This window comes from Homarus americanus, unplaced genomic scaffold (assembly GCF_018991925.1).
Source record: "Homarus americanus isolate GMGI-L3 unplaced genomic scaffold, GMGI_Hamer_2.0 scaffold39675, whole genome shotgun sequence".
Lineage (NCBI taxonomy): Eukaryota > Metazoa > Arthropoda > Malacostraca > Decapoda > Nephropidae > Homarus > Homarus americanus.
The window spans coordinates 9,348,377-9,360,746 of NW_024736071.1; the positions used below are offsets into that span (position 1 = coordinate 9,348,377).

Below are 12,370 nucleotides of genomic sequence, written 5' to 3' on the forward strand. Positions count from 1 at the left end.
TATATATATATATATATATATATATATATATATATATATATATATATATATATATATACGTATATATATATATATATATATATATATATATATATATATATATATATATATATATATATATATATATATATATATATATATATATATATATATATATATATATATATATATATATATATATATATAGGGTGAGTTAAAGAATGAGAAACTTATAAATTTAAACCTAAAATGCATAAATCTTACTTGGGACAGATTTTGGATTTAAATATTAATGTGCAGATACAGTACTGGTGGCAGATTTTAATAAAGGTACATGACCTAAGCATTTTTAACCTAATATTACATTGTTTAATCTTCCTATTAGTATATACAATATGTAGTTCTCTCATCTTGGTTCATATTTGTGGCTGGTTTACCTTTACTCTCACTTGGCGAAACAGGACACCCCAGATCATCTTTACCAACAAGTTTAATCTTCGCCTGTAAATAAAATGACAAGGAGTTTTTAGTCACTGAATATCCATATTTTGAAGTATTCTCTAGGTTGGTAAAATTCCAAATTAGTGTATGATTAAAAGTTTATTCCCATATGAAGACTAAATAATATTCCTATTAAGTACAGGGGACCCACAAGTTCAGATTTTTATTTTGCGGTCTTCTATTATTCACGGATGACACCCTGGATATCTGTGGGTAATTTTAAAGTTGCGTCATATTCGCAGCTGGGACAGGGAGCCATTCGTTCTAGAGACAGTAATTTCCTTTACCTGTATTGCAAGTATGTGTGTGTGTGTAGACACACACACACACACAAAAAATACAAATAAGTAGTAATTGGAAAATCCTCTCACAAATAATGAGAAACAAATTTATTATAACGTGACAGTCTACCCTCAAGTCTGTGCTTTATTACTATATTAATAAGTCACGTACCTGAGGGTAGACTGTCACATTTTTAATAAATTTGTTTCCAATTATTTGAGATAGTATTTTTCCATTATTATTTATTTGTACATTTTTTTTTTTTTTTACCTTTATCCTCTTCACCACTGATCGTCTCGTTAGCTGCTTGGGCGATCGGTCACGTCTCTGTTACGCACTGTTGGTAAGAACTGGGCATGCATCGGCTCCTGAATATACCTGAACCTGCTCCAGTGTCGGTCAAGTCTGGTCTTGAAAGAGCTCACACTCGGTGCCGTCACAATACTTTCTGGTAGATTGTTCCAAGAGTTCACAACTCTCACTCTGAAAAAGTTTGCCCTCGCAGTTTTCTGGACCTGCGGCTTCTTCAATCTTGAGCTGTGACCCCTTGTGGGGTGAGAGTCCGCCAGCTCCAGTTAATGACACTCGACTGAGTAGTGCCCTTGAGATGCTTATACACCTCCATTTGTTAAAGGTAAAGGAAATAATTGTCCTAAGGGCAAACACAAAGGGAATATACATTTCTTTGTACGTATACCGGTCAGCAAATGTTATTTGCGTATTTGGCGATTCGGGGCCATTTTGAGACCCTAATCCCACCTAGCACCCAATAACAGTCTCTCTCCCTCCTCTTATGTTCGTTCACAAAACTTTTCGGGCTTCCGCCCTGGGTTTTCTAATTACTCTCAGCATGAAGGCCAGACTTGAGATTTTCTCTTCATAATTCTATTTTACTGATGTCCTCAGTAGCGGGTTCAGCCTTTCAAGGCGAACTTTAGCGAGGCTGCTAGCCTTAGTGTTCCTTCCAGAATGCTGACCTCCTGGTCTTACTAGCAATCTAGAGTTATGTTGGGATGGATCTTGCATCCTTAATATGGGTTATATGAGAACCATTCAGGGTGGAATTCTCAACAACCCAATACATATTGCTAGAGTAATAGTGAACGATGTTGTCAATGGAATGCTATGGTAGCAGCTCAGCACTGTCAACCCTGCCGGGTGATGATGCTCACTTGGGCATTACCGCTCAAGCTAATTAATTGAAGCGATGATGTCTGTGCACCCTGATTGGCAACAAATAGAGAACTTGATGATCCCTCAAAATAAAAATACTCTAAATGAAGTTAGTTTGATTTAAAAATAAAGTTCATTGAGCAGAGGGATACTTGAGATAAGAGAGGGGAGAGGGGTACGACATAGTGAGTTAATTGTTTATGATTGTCAAACTGGTGACTTATATAGCAATAAGGGATCTTAATTAATTAACTTACTAAAATATAACAGTTACGAGACATATTGATTAAGGTTTGGGAGAAAATGTTATCTCCCTCATATTACTATAATGATACAATGTGACTCGTAGTGTTCCTCCTAGTTTAGACGAGTGATGTGCAACTGGAGGATGAAGGACAGTTGTCTGGACTGATGGAAGATGAAGGAGACTATGGAACTGTCCCTGAGGAACTAGTGTTGAGTGATGAGCTACAAGGACTAGAAAGTTCAGCTCATACACTACATACAAGAAATTGTCCATCAGTAGAGAATGTGAATTCAGTACTGTAGTTGTAGTTTCACCCAGGACCCAAGGGGACCATACTACATGTCATTATCAAGGATGTAGAGCCACTTGGATTACCAAGAGAGATCCTCATTTGGCTTGCATAATTCATGGCAGCTGTGTCTCAGACAACCTGTTTTCACCAATGGATTGTGCAGTTTGTTATGATCAAATTTTTCAATTTAATCAAGCAGCAGGAGATAAGAAAGAATGATTGCAGATCCAAATTAAAAATAGGTGGAATAAGGCCTTGAAGAGTAAATTTCTAAATGTAAAACAATGGACAGATCCCAAGTTGGCAGAAAGTTTAGATGTATTGGTGTTAGGTAAGAGACTTAATACCCAATTAGACAAGCAGGCTTCTGCTAAGAAAAGAAGGTTATTGGAATTTCCAGATAATGAGGCAGTAGGAAGATTACAAAAACCTCTACCTAGTCAGTCTGATTTCAGTGGATTCCAGGATCAGGATGAGGAGGCTGGCTCTAATCATAGTGTTCAGTCTCTTGAGCAGGGAGAACCTGTTGAGACTAACTTCATCCTGTCCCCATTTTGGCAATCTCTTCCACCTGGGGCAAAAGTGTTGGTTACTGAGTGGAGACAGGCTGCTGTCGACTGCCAATCAGCTGATGGATAACATTGAGTGTAAAGATGATCCCAACAGGCCTAGGGTAACCTTGGTAAGATCTAAGTCTTCTTTGTTTTCTACCACATCTGAATCTGTGTATTCCTTATTCAAGATATTTATGAAAATGTTTCTAAACTTCCTGATCTCTCAGCACTTACAAAGAGACAGGAAGGCCAAGCATCTGTGGGTCATCATTCATTGTTCTTAGAAGGTGATACTACAATTTCTTGGCCTGATATTTGCCCAAAAATGATCTCTGAAATAGACGAAGTCTGGGCTATTGTATTGAAAGACTTAACATTCATTCCCGCAGATAGGAATGCTCACAAGTTTAGTTTTTGAAGTTCCAATTTAATGACAAAAACAGTTCCTTATATGAACTTTCCTAGTATTTGTCGGCTCCAAAATATGCTGATATAAGTTATGAAAGAAATTTGAAACCAGTTGCTTCTGCACTGTTGCTTGAAGAATTTAAAATTAGGAAATTGGCAGCAGATATTTGGTCTGCAATCATGATGTGTCAGTTATTGACTAAGTTTGTGCTGGACTATGAGGAAAATTCAGAAGTGGACAAATACGTTCGTTAACTGAGGGATCACTGTACTGTATAATGCAGTAACCGCCAACATCCGCCAACCCTGAATCACACATGTTTCCCCTCAGCCAGTCAACCACTCAAGCTGTGGTCGAATTGGAAAGTAACTTGTTCATCTTTTGATGGTAAGTTAATGTATTTTTACCAGTATATTGAATTGGGAATGAGCAGTATAGGTACACTCAGTGTTTCCTTCTTTAAATGAATATGAAAAAGAAGTGCAGTGTCACCAGAAACAGTGAGGGAGGTGATAGGAAGGGGGTGGGGTGAAGGGAAGGGGGTGAGGTGAAGGGAAGGGGGTGAGGTGAAGGGAAGGGGTGGGGTGAAGGGAAGGTGGGGGTCTGAAGGAAGGGATTGGGGTGAATGGAAGGTGGTGGGGGTGGGTGGGGTGAAGGGAAGGGATTGAGGGTGAATGGAAGGGGTGGGGTTAAAGGAAGGGATCTGGGGGTGAATGGAAGGTGGTGGGGTGTGAAGGGATGAGGATTGGGGGATGGGGGAAGGGAGGGGGATGGGGAAGGAGGGGGGATGGGGAAGGGAGGGGTGGGGAATGAAGGGAATGGGTGGGGATGGGAGCTGGGATTGGGGTGGGGGGTAAGAGAAGGGAAGGGGTGGGGTGGTAGGAAGGCAGTGGAGGTGGTAGGAAGGAGGTGGCGGTGAAGGGAAAGGGGTGGAGGGTGAAGGGAATGGGAGGTGAATGGAAGTGGGTGGAGGGTGAATGGAAAGGGGTGGAGGGTGAATGGAAAGGGGTGGGGTGAAGGGAAAGGGGTAGACGACAAAGTATTGTACCACAGTATGTCAGTGATACTTGTTGGTTGTTGCACAAATTAGTGCTAATTTTACCTTCCATACATGTGCATTGCATTTTTTTTAAATTTGTACCAAAGAGCATCTCTTGCCTGATGCATCAGTAAGCAAGTACAGCATATATTTAATTTCAGATTCTTCAGTGATGTCCAGAAAGCGGGTGTACAAAGAAGAATTCTTTGACAATGGGTTTACGCTTCTCATCGATAATGGGGTCGAAAAACCTCAATGCGTTATATGTGGCGAAGTACTCAGCCACGAGTCGCTCAAAGAAAACAAGCTTAGGCGCCATCTCCAGAGAAAACATCCGACGCTGGCAGAGAAAGGCCGCCAGTATTTTAAGAGGAAAGAAGAACAACTGAAGCGTCAGCGGTTAGACACCCCTATGAACACAGCAGTGTTTTCTGTTCAACAAGCAACTATTGCATCCTATCTGGTTGCAAAAACAATTGCCAAGTGTAAACAGCCACACACAATTGGGGAAAATTTGGTGAAACCAGCATTCCTTGATATGTTTCGCACTGTTATTGGAGATGATGCAGTGAAAAACATTGAAACTATTCCACTGTCAAACAACAGAGTTAGCCGACAGATTCAAGAAATGTCGGCAGACATCAAAGAACAAGTTGTGGCTGCCATCAAGGAGAGCGGAAAATTCAGCTTGTAGTTGGAAGAGTCAACTGACGTCAGTGACGATGCACAGCTCTTGGTATATGCGAGGTACCAAGGGAAGAGCGACATGGAAGAGAACTTCCTGTTCTGTAAACGACTGGAGACGACAACAACAAGTGAAGATCTGTTCAAGTTGGTTGACAGCTTCATCAAGGAAGAAAACCTAAGCTGGGATCAGTGTTTCAGTGAGTGCTCAGACGGAGCACCGGCAATGCTAGGGTAAATAAAACAAGTCAACCCCGCTGTGATAGTGGTTCATTGTCTGCTCCACCGGGAAAACCTTGCCTCCCGGAAACTGTCACATGAGCTTAACTCTGTGATGGAAGATGTGATTCAAATAGTAAACTTTATTAAATCATCAGCTCTGAATTCAAAGCTGTTCAACCAGATGTGCTCTAATATGGGGTCAGAGTATGAACACCTGTTTTATTACTCTGCCGTCAGGTGGCTGTGTCGAGGGAAAGTGCTCCAGAGTGTGTTTGAAATACATACACAGGTTGAAATCTTCTTGAACGAGAAGAAACACGCACTGACATCAAGGCTTTCGGAACCAAGGTGGTTGCTTCAGCTGGCATATCTGGCAGATATATTCTCTGAGTTGAATTTGCTGAACATGTCCATGCAAGGAAGGGATGAAACTTATCTCACTTTGTCAGAAAAACTCGAGGCGAAGCTGAGATTGTGGAAGAGAAAGACTGAACGGGGGAAAGCTGCGTCCTTTCCACTCTTGAACCTTTTTCTCGATGATGAAGAAGACGCCTCACTTCTGGACGTACAAAATATCATTGTTGAGCATCTTGAGAAGTTGAATGATGAGTTCGACAGGTATATTCCGAATGAAGAATTGCATGAGAAATACAAATGGGTGCGCAGACCCTTTGATGTCCAAGTCAAAGACCTCTCAGAAGAAGAGTCTTCCATTCGAAGTCTCCAAGAGGAGCTCATCGAAGTACAACATAATGAAACTCTCCGCTTCAACTTTCAGTGACAGTCACTCGGAGTGTTCTGGACTGCTGTTAAGAAGGAGAAACCAGTCCTATGAAGCGAAGCCGTCTAAGTGCTTTTTCCATTCGCTACTACTTATTTGTGCGAAACCGGGTTTTCAGCTCTGGCTCTCATCAAAACAAAAAGCAAGAATCGGTTGCAACCTGAACACGATTTGAGAGTAGCACTTTCCATGACTGAGCCACGACTGGAGAAACTTACCAGCCAGATCCAGGCTCAAGGCTCCCATTTGATGAGATTACCCAACTCTGATTTCGAAGTTAATCAGAAACATTTTCATTTTTAGTTAGTCTCTGTGGGATGTGACAAAACAATAGTATTTCATCTCAACATTGAAGGTATAAGCTAGGTGTCACATTCTGAACTATATCACAAACTGTTTTTTAGAAAAAAACGGCTTTTTCATCACGTACTTTCGGGTAGATATACAGAATGTAACTTTTTTCATTTATTTTTTCTCAGTTACATGCACACACCATCCTACAATCATATTGTGAAAAAGAAAAAGAAATAATTGTCCTAAAGGCAAACACAAATGGAAAATTCAATTCTTTGCACACAAGTTAACTGGCTTGCGGGAGGACGTATAGGGGTGTTGCTAGGGAATCAGCAGAGGTGGCATCTGCATTGCTTTGCTGAACCAGGGAGTATTATGCAAATGGCAACTGTGATAAACTTTTACTTGGCTTTTATTTACAGGTTTGGCAATACGTAGTGTTTTTTTTTTTAACTTATTTATTGGTATTATTTTTATTTATTTCGTACATTTACTGGTACTGTATGCAGTGGTCCCTCGATTAATGAGCACAATTGGTTCCACAGAGTCGATTGTTAACCAAAAATTTCGCTAACTGAATCTATTATTTTAATGGGATATTGGGTAAATGGTTCCAACTCACAGAAAAAGTATACAGTCAACCCTCACTTTACGCGGTTAATGTAACCCACAGGGTGCCGCGGAAAGTGAGGAACGCGTAAAGTGAATAACATAACATATGGGATTAATTGAAATAGAGTCCGGGCCGACCCCCAAACTCCACTTTTTGACGACACACAACTATGTTGTAGTAAAAATATTATCTTAACTTGATGATGGTATGCACAAACAATTAATAATTAAGAGAAATATAAATAATATTAGGTTTTCTAACACTTACATTAGTAGAAAAGATGGCTGGGCACACGGGGATGGGCGGTTGGTTCCGAGGCAGAGGGCAGATTATTGGCCCTCACCTGTATCACTTGTATCAATTGTATCACTATCCACCATAGAGGCTTGCAGGGCCTCTTTGTCAAACCCCTACGATACGATACGAAGTCTTTAGTTAAGAGGTGAAAGAAGATTATTAGGAGTTGAAGGAAAAGTGGTGAAACTGAAATACAGTAGGAGTAGAAAGAATCTGGGCTCAACCAGATCGCTTCATCTTTCTTATTGGTGTTTTGTCTTTGTTCTGCTCCCTTGGGTCGTCAGACCTTTGTATTAATATTGGTTTATTTATATAATGCTGCTTATTATTATTATTTTGTTATTGTTGGAGTTAGTGAGCCCGCCCAGGTCCTTGTGTAACTGGGAGGGTAGTCACATTTTTTTTTTTGAGGTGTTAGTTAAGTGTTAGTTGTGTTAGTCTAAAGGTACACTGTATGGAGAGGCCTGCCAGGTTCTTAGTGGAGCTGGTTGGTCACTCTCATCTTTATTCCTCTAGTAATGTTTTATGTAGAAATGTGTATATTGAGGCAGGAGGTGGTTCAATTACTTCTTCCTGGCTGATATAGCTGGGAGGGTAATCACATTATTATTATATTTTTTTTTTGAGTTAGTGAGCCCGCCCAGGTCCTTGTGTAGCTGGGAGGGTAGTCACATTTTTTTTTTTTACTGACTTGGGCTGGCTGTGGTGGGTGGCGGGTGAAGAACTCGGTAATGTTTTGATGACTTGTGTGCACCATGCTCGCGCAGCTTACACAACATGGCGGATGGCGGGAGAGATGGCGGGAGGTTTGAATCCAAAAATGGCGCGGCTCGCCAGCCGCTCTCCACGTAAAGGGGTACACGCACCGCGGAATGTGAGCATTCCTGTTTCGGCAGGGTACCGCGTAAACGTGGAAACGCGGAATGTGGGACCGCGTAAAGCGAGGGTTGACTGTACATACAAAGTACTGTATACAGGTAGTTCTGCTATAACGCGATAATTGTGTTCTTGTAAAATATCGTGTTATAGAAAATCGCGTAATAGAAATAACAGGGCTTATGGAGAAAATAGGGTTAGGTGCAGATTACTCGAAATCGAAAAAATTTAGTAGTTAGCCTAACACAAAGGATAGCACAGTCTAAATAAATGTTACATTCATATCTAATAATGAAGTCATACAGTAAATGTAACACTTTACCTTGAGAAAATATGAATGTAACTTGATGGGGGAGAAGGGCGATAACATCGAGCTTCTTTTCAAGTGTTATATCCTTTCTTTTACGATCATCACCGGGAATTCTATCACCAGAACACTTCTTGGAGATATTCTTCTTTACCATATTCACAATTAATACCACAAAATTGGAGAAATAGTAAGCAAAAATCGCGTTATAGCAAGCAAGCAAGCGTTCGCGTTATACAAATATCGTTCCTAATTCATAAAACGCGTTAGAGCAAATTCGCGTTATCAAAACACGCGTTATAGCAGAACTCACTGTACCAGTAATAGAATTAGCAAAACATTAAATATAAACGAAATAAAGTACTGTACTGTACAGTATACTGTACAATAATAAAGAAAAAACAATAAAATATTGTATTTTAACTTACTTTGGGGTGTGTACAGTATGTCGTATTCCCGGCAGCTTTGTTTACATATCAAACAGCTGATTGTAGAGGCAGTCGATGATGACATGCCATATTCTTTACAGAGTGCATTGGTTCTAATGCCTTCTTCATGTTTCAGGATAATTTCTGCACTGTATATTATCAATATGTTAACTAAATTTCAGAACTACCAATAATTTCAATATAAAAAATAAAAAAATATTCATGAGCACAACTTTCTTGATATTTACTCCACTGGAAACGAATGTAAACATAGAACTGATTACTGTACTGTATTGACAGACTAGCCGATCAGCTGATGCACACAACAAAGCGTGTTTCTAGTAAGGCTGTCATTAATCAAAGTTTTGTTCATTAATGAAACTGAAAATTCTTATCGGAGCTTATTCGTTAACCAAAATTTTGTTAATTGAACCGTTCGTTATTCGAGGGACCACTGTATATTATTTTAGAAAAGTATGGCTTCAGAAGGAAAATCCAGAAAAAAGTTTCTTAAATACTCCCTGCTAAAATACGGGGTGGGTCTTATATGCCATAAAATACAGTATTTATTTAACCAAACTTTTAGATAAAGCACAGTATTCAGGATTATTTGGGTAAAAAATGGTGTCTAACTTTTTTTGCATAAATGAATGGTTTCCCCATTACATGTGCAGTCGGCCCTTAACATACGTGGGTTTAACATACACGGATTTGCAAATCCGCGGATTGCTGCCGGAGGAATATACATTCAAATCGCATGCGACACTGCACACCGCCTTCCACACCACACACACATATCGCCCGCCACGCCACCCTGCATTCCCTCAGTCAGCCAGTCTCGCTGTAACCACGCTTGTGTTGACATCAGCATTGTAGTTGCTACGCTCTGGAGGCAGAAGCAGGGACGAGTGGAGATGCCAGCCAGTACATTATTAATTGTTTTTATAGCTCTTTTTGCATTTTAATATTAAAAAAGTGTTTGTAAACATGTACATAGTGTTTTTCTTTACTTAAATAAGGACATGGGGGGGCCAGGGTTTTTTTTTGGGGGGCAGCAAAAATACGCAGACTCCTAACATTCGCGGGTATCTCTGTTACTTAACCCCCGCGTATGTTAAGGGCCGACTGTATATGATATTCAAATATTTTGTTTAAGATTATCATATTGGCAGTCTCAAAAAAATTATTCAAGATCCTTATGGTATCAAATTCATCTCTCGAACACAAATAAAAGTTTATAATGAATGCTGTGAGGTAAAGAGGGAGAGGGGAAAGGTCATTTGGAATGTGACCATAACCCCCCTCCCAAAGGGTTGCCTCACTGACTGTTAATCGCAAACTACAGTACACTGTACTGCCTCATTCATGATACAAGATTGTTTATTTGTTTTTCATTAATTAGTAAATATACATTACTGTAATAATCTGTGCTTATGATATCCCCATTAGCCGGAACAAGTGGTGCAGACCACTTCCGGGGATGAGAGATTTTCAGCTGACCAGACGACATTCTAAAATCCGGAAAAATTCCTTATCACCGGAACATTTTCCGGTTACTGGGTAAAGTTTAAGAGTGTCTAACTAGATATCTTGCACTAGCCCACTTCCCCAGAATGTTTCTGGGTGCTGGAGAGGTTTTCCTTAAGTCTTAAACTGGAATCCATAAATACAGTTCTAATTAAGTTAGAAACTTCATTTCTTTACTACAGCATAATAATCCAGAACACTTTACCTAAAAGTTTGGTTAAATAAATATATTTAAATATTAGAAATTTATAGGATATGGGCATGATTGAAGCTGTATACTACAGCAAAGACTTATTTTCCACTCCTTGAGCTGTGGTGGATTAGTGGGTCTCCTGTAACTGACCTAACCTGATGCAATGTCAGGTCGAGGAGGGGTGGGGAATTAGTGGTCTCATATTACTGACCCGATGGAATGTCAGGTCACCCTTTCTTGGGTGGGGGATTAATGGGTCTCATGACCTGAAGATGTCTTGAATAAACACGAAACTTAAAGTATTTTTAGGGAGATTGCAAGAAGTATAAGTATAAATGAGCAAAGTTGTATCCCTTCAACCTTATGTTACATAACATTTTAAAACATGAAGTGAGAAAGCAGAAAGAAGTGGGTAATTGGGTAATTAGAGACGAAGTGGAAATGAGTGTTGCCAAACGCTCTTCAACAGCTGATATTTAACTCTCTACGATGCAGTCACACACACGCACATACAATAAGACCCTCACTTCTCATGTTTGCTGTCTTAATTCCCTTGTTTTTTTGTTTTTTTGTTTTTTGTGTGTGTGTGTCTTTTGCTGCCCATCAGATACAGGAAAAGTGCAGAAAACAGCATTGTGACCTGTACATGGCTTTCATTGACCTAACCAAGGCCTTCGACTCGGTCAACAGGGAAGTCCTCTGGTGGACCCTCAGCCATTTTGACTGCTCACCAAAATTCATCGCCATTGTGTGGCAACTCCACAATGGCATGAACAGCAGTCCTGCACAACGGCACCCAGTCTGAGTTCTTCCCCATCCAAACGGGGGTTAAACAAGGGTGCGTACTAGCACCAACTCTCTTTTCCATTTTCTTGGCTGCCTTCCTTACTCGTGCCAGCGCAAATTTAGCCAGAGGGGTGGACATCCGATACCAGATGAAGGGTCTTTTCAACATAAGATGACTCCAGTCAAGAATAAAGGTGTCGGCAGCTTCCATTACTGAACTCCAGTATGCAGACAACCTCACCCTTGTCGCTTATACTAAACGCGACCTACAGGATATCCTGAACACATATGCAGATGCGTATGCACACTTCGGCCTCGAGGTGAATGTACGTAAGACTCGGATTCTTTTTCAGCCTGCCCCTGGTTCAGCCACACTTCCACCGTCCATTCAGCTTAGCAGTACAACCCTCACTAATGTTACCCACTTTTGGTATCTCAGCTCCCACCACTCCACCGCAGACATCGTCGATGAAGAGATTCAGCATCAGATCAGATGTGCATCTCAAGCTTTTGGCAGACTCCAAAATCGTGTCTTCAGCTGTAAGGAGCTGAAATTATCTATAAAGTTACACGTTTATCAAGCAGTGGTCCTCCCCACCCTGCTATATGGCAGCGAGACATGGGTCACATACAGGAGGCACATGAAGACACTTGAAAACTTTCACCAACGTTCCATCCTCTGTGTTCGCTGGGTAGACAAGAGAACAAATGCCAGTAGTCTTGCTGACACCAACTGTAGAAGCATCAAGGCTACCATTAACCACGAACAATTATGCTGAACAAGCCATGGTACCCGCATGGACGACAGTTGACTGCCAAAGCAGCTACAGTAAGTTCTCACTTAACGTCGGGGTTACGTTCCTGAAAACACGACATTATACGAAAC

The 12,370-nt window shown here is 40.5% G+C and overlaps 1 protein-coding gene across 1 annotated transcript in view; it reads right to left on the minus strand.

Moving 5' to 3' along the window:
* Window positions 1-12,370, minus strand: part of LOC121871699 (tuberin-like) — a 218,355-nt gene that overhangs the window by 64,143 nt on the left and 141,842 nt on the right. The window contains exon 22 of the mRNA XM_042374111.1: window positions 417-480. Within this exon, the coding sequence (XP_042230045.1) occupies window positions 417-480 (64 nt within the window). The remainder of the gene's footprint in view (window positions 1-416; window positions 481-12,370) is intronic.